At 38.2% G+C, this 19,304-nt stretch overlaps 1 protein-coding gene and 1 pseudogene across 2 annotated transcripts in view; one reads left to right on the top strand and one right to left on the bottom strand.

The window, feature by feature from the left end:
• The window catches only part of Far1 (fatty acyl-CoA reductase 1), a 57,066-nt gene that overhangs the window by 19,761 nt on the left and 18,001 nt on the right, over positions 1-19,304 (bottom strand). For both annotated transcript variants that reach the window (XM_051149246.1, XM_051149247.1), the window contains exons 3-6: positions 14,255-14,448; positions 10,303-10,478; positions 3,410-3,589; positions 730-907 (exon numbers count right to left, since the gene is read on the bottom strand). In XM_051149246.1, coding sequence (XP_051005203.1) covers positions 730-907; positions 3,410-3,589; positions 10,303-10,478; positions 14,255-14,443 — 723 coding nt within the window. In that variant the 5' untranslated portion in view covers positions 14,444-14,448. The remainder of the gene's footprint in view (positions 1-729; positions 908-3,409; positions 3,590-10,302; positions 10,479-14,254; positions 14,449-19,304) is intronic.
• LOC127191892 (transmembrane protein 258-like) lies at positions 7,141-7,377 on the top strand (annotated as a pseudogene).

Here is a 19,304-nt window from a genome sequence, read left to right as displayed (position 1 = left end):
AGACCATAAGTGACTAAATGAAAGTATTTTAAAAGAATTACCTAGCTCTGCTAAGGTTCTGCAAAGGGAAAAAAAGTATTTACTGTGCATCACTTTTCCTAAATTAAATCTTTCACCTTTGATTTTATACTATTCATTAATACATCATCATGATTAAGGGGAAATGATACATGTTCTTGAAATTTAGTTGAGTATATCAGAAGAAAACAGAATAATTATCAGAACAACAAAGTAGAGGCTATCACTTACTCCTATGTATACAGACCTCAAAGGCTTTTTATTTTGTTTTTTTCCTGAATCAGCTTTACTGGCTTTTGTTTCTGTCTTCTCTTACCCAGAGGATTTAGAGGTCTCCTAATATGTTACCAAAGAAATGTTATTCTTTTCCTAGCTTTGTAATCTACACATGGACAGATACACTTCTGGCAGAACTTGCTTTGACAATGAAAACAGATGAAATCATGGTCTCCTTTACTGAAGACACAGTATAGAACTTCTGATTTGATTTTCAATTAGAATTTAAACCATTTAATCTACATGCTATACACTCAGAAGCACCTTAGAAAATAGAAATATGAATAATATTACCTCTTCCTATGCTCATGAGCTCTGCCACGGTTAAAGCTCATTCAGCACATAACATCTGCTCTTAAGTCACATCCCAACTCCTTATACAGTTATAACTTAAAACTCTACATCCCAATTACTTAAAAACTTTACAGAGCTTACTGGAAAAGGTTCTTTCCAACTGGCACCAACAATCGATGGCCTTACAATCGCAACATTCAGCTTCGCTCCTTCTTGTTGCACAACATACTCTGCCAGTGCTTTGGTGTATATGTATGTGTTAGGCCTGTCGCCTATCAGTTTGGGTGTGATGTCATTTACCAGGCCATCATCCATCCATCTGAAAAACAAAAAAATTACATGTACAAAAATTCCAAATACTTTATCACAGATAAAAACTTACTTAATTGAACTTTGTACAAACCTTATGTTACTCTAATTTAAAGCTTCACAATCTTCTTTCTTTTCCCTCCTCTCTCTGTCTCTGTCTCTTTCTGTCTCTCTCTGTCTCTGTCTCTCTGTTTTGTTGTTTTTCAAGACAGGGTTTCTCTGTACAGCTCTGAATGTCCTAAAACTTGCTCTATAGACCAGGCTCACCTTGAACACAAAAGATTCGCATGACTCTGTCTCCCGAGTGCTGAGATTAAAGGTATGTGCCACCACAACCAGCTTTCAAAATAACTTTTACTAATAGGGAAAAAAGAGCAGTGCTTTTAAATATCAACCACAGGTTCACAATCTGCCAACTCCCATACCAAATAAGAACCAACAGTCGTTTCATAACTCATATGTTAGATAGCAAACTTAACTGATCTAAACCAATTCAGGGTATTTAGAAAGTGTCATTTAGTTTAAGCATTCAGCATTTCATGTGTCTTTGGTCAGGGATGCTACTGTATTCCTAAATAAAGTAACTTACTATCACACAGTACTCACATCAGAGTTCCTTTACAAAATCCAAATAAATTCCAAAACATATCAGACCTCAAATGTTACAGTAGAAATCACAGATGTTTATTACTACCTAATAAAATAACACAATAATATACATTTGCTATTCACATGTTTACATTTAATATAAAAAGTCTAATAATCAGCTGGGCACAGTGGTGCATGCCTATAATCCCAGTACTTGGGGAGAGAGAGGCAGGCAGAGCTCTGTGAGTTCAAGGCTAGCCTGGTCTACAAAGTGAGTCCAGGACAACCAAGGCTACATAGAGAAACTCTGTCTCAATAAATAAATAAATAAATAAATAGAAGAGAAAGAAGTAATTTTTAAATCTAATAATCTAAATATTTAAGATGGACAACTGGAATTGTAGATCCTCACAAGATTAACAAATACTAAATTTAGTAATAAAAAATACTGAAATGTGTTATTAAAGTCCAATTAACAACCTACAATACAGTCATCTCTTTAATAACCCCAGTGTCTCAACTGTGCTCAGGTGATGTCAATGGTCTTTCTTCATTTTACTCTGAGGTGCTACGTCATTTCCTTGTCCTTGTCCTTTTTGTCTACTAGGCATACAATTAGATCCTGCCTATTGTCACAATCAAGTGACACCCACACTAATAACTACAGAAGGTTAAAATGCTTCCACATATGGAAGCACTCTGTGTATACGGAAGAATAGGAACATTAAACTGAAGTCAAACAGCTCTCCACTTTGAGAAAAAGTATGAAGGAGATGAGTTTTGAAATTGGATAGGACAGGTAGTTAATACATGGGAAAATGAGCAACCCCCGCCCCCCGGAAAAAAAAAAACTTGCTGAAGACAGACTCAGGCCAGGAAACTTTATTTCTCCTGATTTTACAGAGCAAACTCGTGAATTATTTACTAGATAGGTTTCTTTGTAAGCAAGAAAAAGAGAAAAAAAATGTAGGGTACAAGCTCTGCTCACTTCCTTAGATGCTGCATAAGCCAAGACTAAGAAGTCAACAAGTAGGAAGTTTCATTAGCTTCCCCTTCTCCAGAACTGCAAATACATGTACTGATCTGTAAGGAACACGAGCTGTCTATTTAGGAACATCTGTAAACTAAGCCATAAAAATAAAAATAGGTAATTCTCACAAGAAATGTCTCAGTCACCCCTGGCATTGATTTTCCTACAGTCCATCTCCTCACCATGAAAAGCCTTTGTTAAAAAGGTCATGTGTGCTTAATTCTGGAGAAATCAAGGGATGGTGAGAATTAAAGGTAAACAGAATTATCTGTGAGGAAAAATGGGACCAAGAAAAAAACAAAAAAATGTAAGAAAAAAGTCCACAGATACACTGTTTGAAAGCAAATATGTAAAGATGTAATAGCTGTTGAAATGTTTTTATAATTGTGGTTCAAAAAGAGAAAAGCACCTATGCTTCATGTGATAAGAAAGTACAGACTAAAAAGCAAGCGAAGGCTGGGTAATGGACACATAACCCTGTTCGTCTGCCCAATACAAACACTGCTCACACAACAGGCTGCTGGCAGGCTCCCTGTCCTTAGGAGTATGAACTGAAGGACTACAGTTCCCACGGTGCTCTAGGATGAAAGGCTCTATAGGTGTTGTCCATTGTGGGGAGGGAGTCCTTTAGTAAATTAGAACCTTGTGGTTAAGCAGCCACTGCTCTCAGATTTCCATGGGAGCTGGAATTGACTACCTAAAAAACAAAGCTTCTAACACATGGACAAATCACCTCACCCACAGACATAACCCTGTATAATAAATACAGCAGAAGACATGCAAAGATAAATACATGCATGCACATGTGTGTATAGCGGCGGGGGTGGGGTGGGGAACACTGATGATAAATTTGGATCCAAAATCTTAGGATTAGAAACAACGTAACAAACATACTCTAAAGAATCAATCAGCTTCTTGGGATCTACAGGGGGTGGATAAACTACTTCATCAATATGCTTTCGATTGCAGTAGGCATATGCTGTTGACACATGCATGAACACTTCCAGATTCTTCATTTGCTGTGCAAGGAGAATAAGCTGCCGTGTAGCAATCACATTTAACTGAACAGCATCTCTGCAAGAGAGAAAAACAATGACAACTTAGAAATTATTTTTCTCTTTAACCTATTTACAGACCAAATCTGAATTTTGTCAAAGAAGAACAAAGAAAGAAATATGTTCTTCGGTATTTTACAATTTCTCCTTTAGCTCTGATTGCTGCATTTTATTTCAGCCTGAAGAACATTTATTCTACCAACTGCATGTAGATTTTCTGATTATAAAATAAACTCCCATACAAGGTTTGAAAACCAAGCCTACACTGTGATGTAAAACAAGGACGCTATCAGGCTGGGCTCAGATCCCTGTGTGGCCTCCGTTGTCAGCGAAGATGCTGAGCCGCACAAGCACTCAACCCTCAGCTTCCTCATCTGTAAACAGAACAGTAATGGAATCTCCTACCAGAATTGGGAAAGATTAAATAAAAAAAATCACTTATAAGCATTTAATATTTGTTACTCATGACAGAACCTCAAACCAGGCAGCCAGTGAGTATTAAGGAGAGATGGTGCAAAGTTTTTTTGCTAAAGAACATCATTCATGGCATTTTTTAGTGGTCCCTCAAGAAGTCTATTGTACAACATGGTATTTAGACTTAATAAAAATAAACCAGACTACTGGAAATAATTGATCTTTAAAGTGTTCTCAATGCAAGAAAGGTTATGTGAGGTCATACAAATCTTAATTAGTTGAATTTAGCCACTGCACATGTATTGTACATGTAAACATATAGAGGGAGTCCTAGGCCAGTGAGACATCCAATCCTTATCTTTTTGGTTGTGAGCCTAGCCTAGCCTTTAATGGCTGAGCCATCTTCTCCAGCCCAAGACATCCTATCTCAAAGAAAGAAAGAAAGAAGGAAAGAGAGAGAGAGAGAAAGAAAGAAAGAAAGAAAGAAAGGTCGGACACATAGACACACAGACATCTAAAGAATCCTCAAGCTGTCCTCTGGCTCCCACACACATGCATATACACTTACACACAGACTACAAAGATAGGCACAGGTTGGAATATTCAACAGTGCTTAGTAGCAAAACTGACAGAGTATTCAGATTACTACATTCTTGTTATAACTATAAGTTAATCTAAAAAAAAAAACTAGAACAAAATACCAGCAGTCACAGAAATGATGCATTTATTAATCTAGTAACCTAATTTTCAGAGCAAAAACTCACCCTAAGCCTAATTTTTCAAGCAAGAAATAAAGTTTTACAACAAGTGAAAATTCCACAAACTGTTATGTATCAACATGACAGAATATCATAGAGCACTAAAAATATAACCATGAAAAACATTAGAAACATGTAAATTGTCGCGCGATTGTGACACCTGCCTTTAATCCCAGCACTGGGGAAGCAAACGCAGATAGATCTCTGTGAGTTCGAGGCCAGCCTGGTCTATACAGCGAGTTCCAGACAGCCAAGGCTACACAGAGAAACCCTGCCTCAAAAAACAAAACAAAACAAAACAAAAAAAAAACAAAAAAAGGAAAGAAAAAAGAAACATGTAAATTATTTCTATGCTAACTTGTAGCATAAATTAATATTCATAATTATATAAAAATAATGTTATGTTCAAACACAGATCCAAACATCTTCAAGGGAGGTCTCTTTAAGACAGACAGGGTTATGTGGCCCAGTGCAGGGCCAGCCCAGAACTCCCTATGCTGCCTAGTATGACCTGTGTTACGGCCCTCCTCCCTCTACCTCTTGAATCTGGGATTACAAGCATGTACCATCACACCAAGTATGAAATAGTATTATAAAAATGAAAATGGCTTTGAGCACTTTGCAAAATGTTCATATTGTCACTGTTAAAAGGAAATATATCACAGACAGAATCTACAGTCAGTATAGCAGTACTTTGATATCTATCTGTCTAAAAACAATGGGACAAGGAAGATACTGTTTAGGAAGAGGTAGACTGAGAATATTTTATTACAAGCTCCTGAGGACAGGGCAAGAAGTTCTGGGTCACCAGAAACAAGGCGTAACTCATAAAAGGAAAATAAATAAGTAAATAAAGATCTCTTAGACTTTGTTTTTTCTAATTGTATCTGAGATCATATTGAGAAAAATTAGGAAAAAACAAAACAAAATATTTTTAATGAAACTAGGGTGGGGTCTTAAGATCCTCCCAAATCTCAACTAAGAAAAAAACATCTGTTCTAATGGAAATGTAGCCAGAGCCCTCTCACAGTGAGGACACTATCCACTAGAGCATTAGAGAACACACTGTTTTCCTTCTCACTAACAGAACAATGGGTAAGGGGAGTCATGTTTTGGAGAAAGGACACAAGGGATATTCTGTTACACTGCCCTGAGAATGGTGACACCGTTTCTAGGTCACCAAAAGTGAGGAATAACTCAAGGTACACTCCTGAGCCATGAGTCTCTCGACTCTACTTGTACCCAAAAGCTCAAGAATGAAGCTGTATTACAATAAAATACATTACTTTAGTATCTGTCAGGGTAGTTAACCTCACTCCACGGAAATCCTAGTTTCCATTTTGTTGAACTTCAGGCTGAGTCCTTTACATACTAGACTAGAAAGCAACTAAAGTTCTAAAGGTTTGCTTTATGAAATCATAAATGTATCTTAAGACAGGCTTGCTAGGGAAGGATAGAGAGCAAAGTAGCTATTTTAGTATGGCACTTCCCTAATACAGACACAGAACTCACTTCAAGAAGAAAAAAATCCATTTCAATGGCCAATAAGCTTTCCTATTTGTCTCCTACAGATATCCTAAATTATTCAAATTCTATTTGATAATATTTTTGTAAACTTTACACCAGAGTTTATTCTCAGCATACTATATACCTATGAGTTATTAAAAATAAAGGTACCTAGGCCATTTTGACACATCTCTTTTCCACTCTTCTCACTCCCCACAAACTCTGCCTAGATGAACTCTAATCACTATTTAAGAGTCATTTTTAAAAAATAAATTTGATAGAGACAAACATTTAGGGGGTCAATGAAATGAAACTTAGAAGAAGTAGGCATCTGTAACTGCAAAGCTGGTGCAAAGCAACAGCTTTAAAATAACAATGTAAGTACAGCAGCCAACTTCAGTACAGCCAAAGTTTCTACTAAATAACTGTTGGGTCAAGTATAATCACGAAATCTACATTTTAAAATATGTTTCCCAGTTATTATTTTCAGTTATTATATTACTATTTTCTTTTTGGAGGTGAAAGAGGTAGCTTTCTTTGCACCCTCTCGGTAATAACCATTTTATACCATGTGATATCTGTGGCTTAGCAGATGGTGATGGTATGGTTAAAAGTGGGTTTTCCTTAAGGGGCTATTATAGGCTATTTCCAGTATTTCTGAATAACTGGCACAAGTCTTATGTTCTACCAATATTTAAGTGTTAATATCCATTAAATATGCCTCGCAAAAATAATTATCATGTGGTGACTAGGGCTAGTCACTAGGGCTATTCATGTCATGATAAAGAAGAGAAAAACAATAAATTACCTAGGCTTTCCAATACGGTCTCTCTAGTATAAGAAATTATAGTCTTCCCATGGCAGACGAGTGGTTTATCCTGTGCAGGGCAAAATGGAGCTCACGGCCATGAGCAGGTAGACCAGCCCGTGGCCCCGGCTGTCTTCCCCCCCGGCTGTGGTGCTTCTAGCCATCCGCGTGTTCTTTACCGCCTGGTTCTTGGTTTACAAGGTCACCTCCACCACGGACGCATGTGATATCTACAAAGAGCTCCTTGTCTCCTTGGTGGCCTCACTCCTCATGGGCTTTGCAGTCCTGTTCCTCCTGCTCTGGGTTGGCATCTATGTGTGAGTCCCCAAGGGTACCCACCAGGAAGCTCACCAAGTCCCTGCTTTTGTAAATTAATTTTTTTTACCATTGCTACATGTGTCCAGCCTGCTGTTTACAATAAAGGCAGACATATGTCAAAAAAATTATAATACTCCAAGGAGAACACAAAAGTAATATACTGTGGTCCTTCCTATAAAAGAAGGGAGTTGGGGAAATGGCTCAGAGGTTAGGAGCACTGACTGTACTTGCAGAAGACCCTGGTTAAATTCCCAGCACCCACGCGGCAGTTCACAACTGTCTGCAACTCCAGTTCCAGGGCATCCGACACCCTCACTCAAACATATATGCAAGCAAAAGACCAATGCACAATGCAAAAATAAAAAGAAATCATCAACCAAAAAAATGTAAAGGTTATTTTGATGTGTTACCTTAATTAACATTTTGTTAGTAAAACTCCCCTTTAAACACACCTCATTTCCTTGTTTTAAGTCAATTAAGAACTATGCAACAATTAATATCTAATGCACCAGCCCCTGAAAACAAACTAAGTTTAAGGTGATTGTGTAAATACTTTGATTATAAATAAAATAATACAAGCATGAACTATGTAGAAGAAATGCCCATTTTATAGCAATGAATTCTAATGAAAATAAAATGCTCACTAAAAGTCAGTGCTAGGCAGTAGTATATGCCTGCAACCCCAGCATTTGGAGTATAGGCAGATTAAGATTAGCCTGATTAAAACGAAAAAGAGACTATACTCATGATCTTGGAAATAGTATTTAAAATGAAATGTTAGATCTATATGCAAATATACATGGAAAGGAAAAGCTTAAACATTGAAAAAAAAGAGGAATTTTCAGTGCTTAGCCCTAGATACATCTATGATCCTATATCTAAAGCTCAGGGAACATTGCAGAAAAGGGACAGAAAAACCCTCAGAGACAGAGTACCAGGAAGTCTGCTATAAGATTATGTCTTCTATACAAGTTAAGAAAGCTGTACCCATGAAATCTCAGTAATATAATAATACTTAACAAAACCTAAACAATGACGACACCAGGTAATATGCCAGCATGGGGGTGGGGTGAACTGAGTCCTGTCAGGACAGTGGGGGCAGATACGAACATGAGTAACTCTTTCCCAGGAATGCGGCCCCCAACTGGGTATCCAATACCAAGCGGTCAGTCCTAAAAGCATGTACAACATCAGCAGCACTAAAGGCACTTGACAAGCTTTATGCATTTACTCACGTATGTATGTATGTATTTGTAAAAAGGGAAAGGCTATGAATTTGAGAGGAGAAAGAGGTAATACAGGAGATGCTGGAGGGAGAACAAGGAAAATGATATAGATACAGCTCGTGTGTGTGTGTGTGTGTGTGTGTGTGTGTGTGTGTGTGTGTGTGTGTGTAATTTTTGAAAATTATAAAAACAAATTTTCTTATTGATGAAGGTACAAATTCCTTTGCTATGGAATGTAATGCTGCTTTAAAAATATTTTCAAAGTACTTGTTCTTATCATTATTTGAAGAACAATATATGTTCATGGTGGAAATAAAAAAATGGAGATAAAACTAAAAACAATTACCACAAATGCAGAAAGACATTTATGTCTGACACAAATGATGCACACATACCTAATGAAGGAGATTATACTACACTTGTTATGACATTATTTTGTCACCTTTGGATTCTAAACATCTGACAGCCACTAAGTGTCTCACCTGCTACCTCACAGAAAGAATGTAAAGAGGGTTAAGTAAAGTAATGGCTTATAGACTCAGATACTCTGCTGTTGAAAGGTAAAATGAAACATTTAAATTTTGCAAAGGGAAGAAAAAAAGTCTTTTGAGAAATGTCAAGTTATAGATAAGCAAACTCAAATTCAAGGAGGTTAACAGCCTTCCTAACTCTCTACTGTTGCCTCAGCCACCTCAGGAATAAAATGGGTTTGCCAAGGACAAGCTAGGTGAAGTTAAAACAGAATGAACTGAAAACTGAGCAATGTTCTGAAGGCTTTAAAGCAGAACTGTAAGAGACAGTGACAGTATCTTCACACACCCAAACACATGGCATTGTGCTCTCATACAATGTAATTATTATTAAGAGTTACACTGTTATGTTAGAAAAATATGGGCATTACTGCCAAAGCCATTTGCAATCAGAGCTTAACCTTTTAAACATTTTAAAGAGTTTTACAAATAGTTCTGAAACCTAAAAGCAAATGCTTTATCAGTTGAACTAGTGTAAGACTATATGAAGAGACTAACATAAAATCATTATTTAGGCACACCTTGCCCTTAACAGTGGCATCAAGGGAGTCTTTTCAAACGTAAGCAAAGTGACTATAACACACAAGCCATTTCTATCACAGCACAGAAAACTTGAGCCTAATTTTAATTACTGTTCTGGAATATATGATGTAGAATGGAAGTATACAGCTGCTGCGGTACCGGATTCTGACCCTTCACGAAAGGTGACAACACAGCTACTGAGTGAGTATTCCTGCTTTCTTACCCAAGCACACTCTGTTTCCTTCTAGTCCCTTACTTGCCTATATCCTATTTCACAGCAAGGTTTTCCAATTGGCATATACTACCTATCTTCTACTTTTAATTTCAGGATGATTACCAAAAAAAAAAAAAAAAAAAGAATCCTGCTAATTGAAGGCTACTATAAACATATGACAGTTTCATTCTGAAACAGCCTCACTAAAAAGAGAAATTAAAATCATGTCTGTAGCTAGGTGGGCACACCTTTAACCCCAGCACTCTGAGAGGCAGAGGCACGCAGATCTCTGTGAACTGGAAGCTAGCCTGGTCTACAAGTAGAGTCTAGGACAGCTAAGGATACACAGAGAAACCCTGTCTCAAAAAACAAAACAACAGCAAAAATATTGACTATAAAGTATGAAATTCAAATGTTAGTAAGTGTCTGTACGTACCTTAAATTTTCATTGAATCTCACAGTGGCTGCACAATGGAATATGACATTGGTAGAGTCTATAATGGCCTCCTTGTCTTCTTCACGGAGAGCCAGTTTAGGTTGGGTGAGTTCACTGTTGATCGCTATAATTTTCTCTCTAAAATCTGGATTTTCATCTCTCAACCTGTCAAAAAGCTATCAAATTGAAAGATATTTATTCTATGGTAGTGTTTTCTACTTTCCAAAACCTATTATAAACACTTTCCCCACCAAAGAGAGCTTTTTTTTTTTTCATGGGGGCACAGAAGATTTCTCATCTTACATAGAGTTGAGGCTCAGAGAGTTCAAACAGTGCTCCAAGAACATTCACTGTCCAGGCTCTGCCTTATGTCTCAGAATAGGCTGAAGAAATAGCAGATATCTGGACAGTAATAGTCTCACACTCCAACATTCCCAGTGAATTGCTTGACTCTTTTTTTTTTTAACTTTTTAATGTTTAGTTATATGTAGATGTGTCTATACACCTCAGTGCGGTGTGCACAGAGGCTGGAAGAGGATGTGGTATCCTCTGGAGTTGTGAGTTACAGGTAGTTCTTGGAGGAACCAGAGCCCTGAAGGACCAAGATAACATGAAGGCATATAAGTGAGTAATAGGGACAAAAGTGAGTGAGAGAAGAGCCTGAAATGTCAAAGTAGAATAGCGTTCCTGCATAGGATGAAAAAGCACATACGTTTTAAAAAGTACTATCAATTGGACTTGGCTGCTAACTTTGGAGGTGTGGATAAATGCTAACCCTGGGAGGGTGAGGACTACAAGCTACTCTGCACAGCACACAGACACTAGACAGAGGACCTGACAAGATACAATATCATATGTCTGTTAAGTGAGTAAATTCATTAGAAACACTAAAAATAAAGAATTTTGAAGATTCAAGGTCAGTCTCTGGAATGGTGACTACATATCACCTACACTGTATCCCAGAAGACAGGACTAATAAAGGTTTAGTTTTGTGGGTCTGGACGGTATTGACCACATACAATTAATAACAGAAGGGAGTCCTAAGAATGGAAGAAATCATCCAGATAGCAACAGGCACGAGCACCCCACATCCAGACTATAAAACACTACTTCCAAATCTAATTTATGGAGTGGACACACACACACACACACACACACACACACACACACACACTCACTCACTCACCCTCCTCCCTCCGTCCTTCCCTCCCTCCCTCCCTCCTCCTCCTCCTCCTCCTCCTCCTCCTCTTCTTCTTCTTCCTCCTCCTCTCCTCCCTCTCCTCCTCTCTCTCTCTCTCTCTCTCTCTCTCTCTCTCTCTCTCTCTCTCTCTCTCTCTCTCTCTCTCTCTCTCTCTCTCTCTCTCCCCCTCTCTCTGGACCTAATAGAAACAGATCAAAGCTTACGACAGGTATCTCAAGACCATCAACATTTAAGGGGCAAACAGAAGCCTGGGGAAGCCGCAGTACTCTTTGACAACTTAGTGCAGGACATGTTCACGCTGCTTCGATGGTTACGTCTTCTCTGTACCAGCCGTTATCTCTTTTTCAGTATCATCTCCAGTTATTTAAATCCATTCATATTCCCATTACCTTTACGTTTACTGATACCGTTTCAGTGTTTCAAAGCTTACTTCATGATTAGCTGTTTTTCTTTCTGTTGGGAGGATGCTGAGGCCTCCCAGGGCCTCTTCACATGCTCTAGGTGAGCATCTATCCCTGAGTCATGTATTTACACCAACTATTTTAGTGGAATCGCCATCACCCAATCAAGCCTCTTTTTCCTTAAGGCATTCCCATAAATCAATGGTTCTCAGCCTTAGATAATTTTGGCCCTCAGTAAACATTTGGTGAAAACTGAAATAGTTGTCACAGCTGGGGCCTAATGTATACAGGCCAAGAATGCTGTTGACCACTCAATAATATACCAGTACTTTATAACAAAATACTATCCAGCCCAAAACATTAACTATGCTGGAGGGTGAAAATGCTTCTAGGTAATACCTTCCCTATACCCCTTTTATACATATATAATGTGTGTGTGTGTGTGTGTGTGTGTGTGTGTGTGTGTGTGTGTGTGCGTGTGTGTGTGTGTGTGTAGTCTATTGTTTCAAAAGCATGATGAATTTTAAATTTTCCTACTAATGTTGGGCAGTGATAGTGGTACACACCTTTAATCCTAATATTTGGGAGGCAGAGGCAGGCAGATCTATTTGAGTTCAAGGCCAGCCTGGTCTAGAGGGAGTTCCAGGGCAGCCAAGGCTACACAGTGAAATCCTGTCTCAAAAATATAAAAAGCAAAATAAAACAAAAAACTTCCTACTAACTTCAAATACATATGAATGACTTCTTGACACCAAGCACGCCTTTTTATTTATTGTGTTGCTATACATCTGAGAACTAGGAATATGTAATCGGGTATGTACTACAAGAAAGAAAAATAACATTATTTCAGTTTCCTTTTCAAATATTTGGGGATGAAACATTTTGTATGTAGGTTAAATCATAACAATTCAATTAAATTTCAACATAAAATACATACTTTCATTACAAATTGGATCAAATCAAAGACGTTTTACAAACACTACCCTGAATAACTCAGAGAGATGCTAAAAATTTTTATGTTTCACTCAGGCTCTCAATTTCAAACATGGCATCAACTCCAAAAACGTGCCTTCCAATCTCCTCCTGATACCTGTGCATTCTCTCTTCTTTTCTCTGCTTTCTTAAACTCAAACAGAACCTGTAACTATGAAGACGTGCTTGGTTCAGGGACAGGGATTAAACACAGGAGTCACAAGCACCTCATAGTAAAATGCCAGCATTAATAAGCAAAGGGCCAAGAAACCAACAAAACACTTATCAGGCATTTTTACTCAGAGCAAGGCTGGTGATCTCCTAGCCTCTGACTGACTCCTTTCTCATGGGTCTTTAAGGAAGCAAAGACTCAAAAGGAGAAATAATGGTTATGGGAGACTAATGGAGGCTAACTGGGAAAACCGCGAAGTATAATATAGTTTCTAAACTTCTGAGAAAGAAACTTAGATCTCAGGGCTTTAAAAAAGACAACATAATTAAGAGTAATTCACGGATTCACAGTAAAAAAAAATCTAGGTTGTGGACGCATTTGCTTGATATGGTTTTGCTTTTGTTTGTCATTTGTTTTTTAAATAAGTAGGTGGATTTCTGTGCGTTCCAGGATAGCCATGGCTGCACTGGGGTAGGAGATGCGGGTGGAGGCAAATGAAAAAAAAGAGAATTTAAGCACCCAAGTACACAAGTATCATTCTTATTCCAAAATATGTAAGTGAAAATCCTTTCTGAACTGTGTCTGCAGTCAGATTCCTTATATCTACCAAAACTGATTTTGAAAATTCACATTACTATCAATAAATGTCAGATAAATTTGCTGGAAGAATTTGCTAGTTTATTATGATTTTGAATGTTACTTTTAGTAATATTTTTCTAACGGTTCAAACTGGTTAATACTTTTTATGACCCCTTTGTCATCTGTCAAATGAGAACATGTGATTTCACTACCTATCACTATTATTAGGAATAACTCCAATAACTATAAGTTCTAAAGTACATTAAAACACAGTCCCTAAGCATGGTTAAGTACTTCAAAAACTAAACTATCTGGTAATTATAAATAACCTATCTCAACTATTCTAAAAGAGTTCTTGAAATGTCAGTCAGTAGCTTAAGCCTTATTAGAAAATTTGGTCTACCATAAAAGAAAGCTTTTTTTTTCTTTTCCTGACCCTAATTTAGTGCCATACTGCAGGAACTTAGCAATTTTTCCTGAGGTTTTTTTGTTGTTGTTGTTTTGTTTGTTTTGTTGTTGTTGTTTGTTTTGGCTACTGAAGCAAAATACTAAACTAATGATGCTTCACAAAATTCACAATAAGCATATACTTTTATCCTCTTCCATATGATCAGCCTCTATACTTACCTTGCCACTAAGGATTTCTTCCACTCGCTCTTGGGGTGTCTGTCCAGCTTTCTGCCTCACCAAAACATAGACTGAATTCACTTTAGGACACGATCTCAGCAACTTTTCCAGAAGCACCTTGCCTAGGAAGCCAGTAGCTCCTGTGAGGAGGATATTCTTGCCATCATAGTATTCCGGGATTGAAACCATTTTGACTATGAGAGAAACATGACAACACACACACACATTAGCTTACAAATGTATGTTCAATTCTACGAAAAATCTCTTCGTTTCCACATAAATATTTTAAAAGACTGGCAAAAATCAAAACTGAATTCTGACAGCAGAAGACTCTAACCTTTGGTTCTTTATCCTACAGCGGAGGCAAGAACGGACCACACTGTTCTTCCTGGATCACCTAAGACAAGTCACTCACCTTTTATGGCCCCAAGTTTCTTTAGCACAGTTGTATTAAAAATAAAAAATCTCTAAAACTTCCTCAAATAGTCATTCAAGCTCTGTTAAACGCTAAATACAACTGAATGATGGTTCTCTGTTCCCAAAGAAATTTATAACACTGAATGGAGGTCAGCAGACTCAAACGGTCAGCTTAAATAACACTGCCAGCCAGGTGTCATATCACCTGTCATCAACCACTGAAACAGGAAGAGGTAATATCAAGTCCTTCTACACATTCATGACAATAAACAAACAAACAAACAAGCAAAAAAGTCTTGTTCAAGTGTAATACATTTAAAAAGCACTTTTGCATGTAATCAAGGAAACCCCATGTGGGTCATTAAGTTTTGAAAATGAGTTGAACTTAAATGCCTTTGAAAAACTCAAGCTATGGCTAGGGAGAAACTGTGCAAGTACAGCTACTCTGTCCCAAGCATCTCCAGTTAGGTACCAATGTAAAGGTGAATAACCCAGCACCATATTTATGCAAATAACTAACTGCCACCATAGATCAGGAGTAACTAGGTACATTAAATTTACCAAGACATACTGGAGCAAGTCAGTGAAAAACAATCTCTCTGTGCATGTAAATGACCAGCAAATGTTGGCCAGAAATGAATCAAAGCAAAGAGAGACGTGGGCTGCAGCGCTGCACATTAAACCATCACTTTCTCAAGGACCAACCCTGTTTCCCTCCAGCCTCTGCCAAGATCACCAGGCAACAACTCCTGATTGTCCTTGTTCTCAGCGCTGTACGATCCTCCTGTAACTAACATGACCATTTTTTACACTATCCAGACCTTTCACCTTTATATCAACTGGTTCCTAAGCCCAGTCCTGGCCACCTGCATTTAATCTACACTGATTGGCTCTTTTATATTCTTTAACTTTTACAACACTGTCATTTAAATATTATTTGAAGTGTAATGTGCAATTTTAGTGTTGCACTAGTTGTTAACACCAAACTTTTAACAAATAATTTAATGGCTGTAAGAGTCACAATTTCAAGTGAAACCAGGAATATTGGTGAAAATAAGCTGATAAAATTTACATGGCTTGCAAACTTCATATTCAATACATCTCTGAAAGACACAAGTCACCGTTAGAGTAACTGTCACAGCTCATTCATGCCAACTGACATGGTCAGCAGGATTCTGTTTGTCAAAGACAGAATCCAATAAATAGAAATTACTGGCAAATAACTGAAAAATATCAAGCCACCTTGTGATACAGGCAAAATTCAACACCCTTATCAGCTACTTTTGAATTAACAAACAAGTAATTTTTTTAAAGAATCATTAACTTTGTAGTGTAATTATTAAGACTCAGAAAAAGATTATTAAAAAGACTAAAAGATAGCTATTTATTGGTTACATATTGCATACAACACACACATGCACATAACTCACTTTTTAGTCTCAGGAAAGAAATTAATGATTTTAGCAAAACCAGGCTTATATCAAGTACCTGAAGGTTCCAAGACATAAAGCAGAACAGCTCCCTAGCTGATGACAATTAAAAAGCCCTCAAACACTCTCAAGAGCTGCTCCTGCTCTCAGACTACTCTAGTAGATAGATCCACCCACCTGCCCCAGTCCCTTTTTTGAGTCAAGGTCTCTCTGTGTAGCCCTGTCTGTTTTGGAACTCTCTCTGTAGACTGGGCTGGCCTTGAATTCAGAGATCTCCTGCCTCGGCCTCCTGAATTCTGTCTTGGATTAAAGAAGGATGTGCGCCACCACCACCTGGCTATTACATGCAGCCCCTTTAGCCGTGCTGTTCTGAAGTTTTTAAACACAGAAATGGAGATGAGCCATAATAGTGCTAATACAACAAAAAGTGGCTCGAGTACTTTGTTGGAAAGCTTTCCAGCAGTATTTAGAACATTTGCAAACATACACAGGCACCAAGCCCTAAACAATAAATATTATTTTTTTTAATCCTCAAATACCCATTGGTAGTAAAACGTAATTACAGCAACATATTTTATATAGCAATACAGTTGAAAGAGCTCTCAAATATTAGCCAAAGAATACAGATGAAAAAAATAATATGCTCTGTGCAAGTCTCCTCATGTAAAGTGCACACACACCAGAACTCAAGACACTTGAGGGAGAAGGAAGGGGCACAAAGCAGGCCTGTGGAGATCAGGTTCTTTTCTTGGGCCACGTGTGACTATAGGAGCGAGTTCACCTGATGATTACTCACTGGGAAAGCTGCACTTTAAGCTTTTGCTTAGACTTCAGGAAGTTTGTTTTTCCTGTGTCGTTCCTAAGCCACACCATGACTCCTAAGTAGTCCTACAGGAAGCCCTGCACATTTACCTTGATTCTAAGGAAAGCGGCCTGAGATACTATCTAGACCATAGTTCTCAACCTGGGGGTCAAACAGCCTCTGGGGCTGCACCTCAGACATCCTGCACATCAGATATTTACACTACAACTCATATAACAGCAGCAAAATTACAGCTATGAAGTAGCAACAAAAATAAATTTATGGTTGGGAGATTATCACAACATGAGGAACCAAATTAAAAGGTTGCAGCATGAGGGAGGTTGAGAACCACTGGTCTAGACCTCTCCAGAACTAACAGTATGTAACACATGCTAACTGCAAGCTACTTGTGTCCAGCACAGGAAAGCAGGAACTTCAGTCTGAAGGCTGGATGCCACTTAGACATTACTCTAACAAGAAAGACAAGTAGAGCTTTACAAAGCCTTGTCTCCTAAGGATCCCAAAGCCTTAAATCTAAACTCTGTTACTTAGTACCTAACTGTTAAGGTGCCCACCTACCCACATAACTCTAATTCATTCCCAGTTCTCCAAAGACAAAAGACAAAGCAACAAACCACCACCCTAAGGCCAAATCTCCCCTTTTCTCTGGTTTTGCATATAAAATTTTATTGGAATAACCTCAAACCTAGAATTTCAACCTACCTGCATTTCACTGTAACAAAGAGTGTATAGTTCCAAAGCCTAAAATATTCTATCTGGACTTTTATAGAAAGTTTAGGGACCTTCAGCGTAGACCAAGACACTGTTTGTGTTCCTTTTTTCTGGGAATGCATTCTGATTTCTCACTATTCCTTAACTCTCTGACTTGGATACTGACACCGTCACCATGGGCCTTTCCTAATACTAACACTAACACTAACACTAAAGTGATGGTCTCTACTGAAAATTCTAGTTAGTCCCTAATTTTCCAGACAAAAACAAAAAACAAAACAAAACCCCTAAATGAAACATTCAAATGGTAAGACCATATAGACTTCTGGGGCAGTTCTACACACTCCAACACCTCAAATATCTTCACCAGTCCAATTTAGAGCCAAGTTCAGGACACCCCTTCCGTGTCCACTCTTCTTTAGATATTATCAGTCATGTGCACCACAGATGAACACTCCACTAGTAATTCCCAAACATTAAAGTACACACAATTCACGGGAGTGCAGGGGGGGGGGGGGCAGCTGTTAAAAGTGCTGATTCTAAATCAATTCACCTATGCTCCTGAAAGCTGCTAAGTGATCCTGGGGCCTCTCTCTAAACTGACCCATGTCTACTACCTGCTAAAAGAGGTCCTGTGCCCCTGAGTACCAAGGCTATTTAATAGTTTGTAATAATCTGTTTTAATGAAAAGAAAATGAAGTATCAGAATATTCCTTCTTTCATTCACACTCCTCTTGTACAAACATACTCATTGACATCAAATATCTAGGGTGACATGAAACACCATTTCAATTTGTTCTAACTGGTAGAGCAAGATGTATTTTTTTTTTTTTTTTTAGTCTATCACAATAACCAATAAAGCCTCTTTTAAAAAAATAATAAAGTGTACAAAAGGAACAGTATCTTAATGAGGGAGTGTAACTTAGCAATGTCTATAAAAATGTAAATGCTCATTACCTCTGACCTTAAAACTCTATTTCTAAAAATTATCCCCCATTCTTCCTTGCACTTGTGTGAAAAGGATGCATCCACTGCAGCTTAAGTGCAAAACCCTAATGTCCACTTACACAGAGGCAGGTAAAGCCTGAAGTGTTCCTCTGCTGGTATAGTCTGTATTTAAGCAAAGACTAGAGTGGCCTGGTATAGAATATATTGGTAAGAAGTACATTCATAATTAAATAACTCAAAATGACACCTGTATCACATCTCCTCCCCACAAGGTTCAGGATCAAAAAAGTCTTGAAAAGCCAGAGTTCTGGGAGGAGACACTGATGAGACAGTGTCACAACAGGATAGCTGTGGCTACCTCAAAGATCAGCATTAAAGCATGGAGAAGCCTCTACTCCTATCTGAGGAGCTACTGACAGCTGTTGGCATCTGCAGGAGGGAAAGTCAGTGGTATGGATCCTGTAGATAGACCACACTCCAGTGGATGGCTTCACACCCACTCAATATATAAACAACACAAATTGCAATTAGTGGGTAAGGAAAAAAAGATATGAATTAGGAAGGGGTTGGTTGGAGGAGGTTCTGGGAGCAGTTAGAAGGGGGAAGGGGGTCTGGAGAGATGGCTCAACAAATAAGAGCACTGGCTGATCTCCCAAAAGACCCAGGTGCAATTCCCAGTGTCCACACGGCAGCTCACTACTGTCTGTAACTCCAGTTCCAA

This window comes from Acomys russatus, chromosome 7 (assembly GCF_903995435.1).
Source record: "Acomys russatus chromosome 7, mAcoRus1.1, whole genome shotgun sequence".
Classification (NCBI taxonomy): domain Eukaryota; kingdom Metazoa; phylum Chordata; class Mammalia; order Rodentia; family Muridae; genus Acomys; species Acomys russatus.
This window is presented reverse-complemented; position numbering and strand designations above follow the sequence as displayed.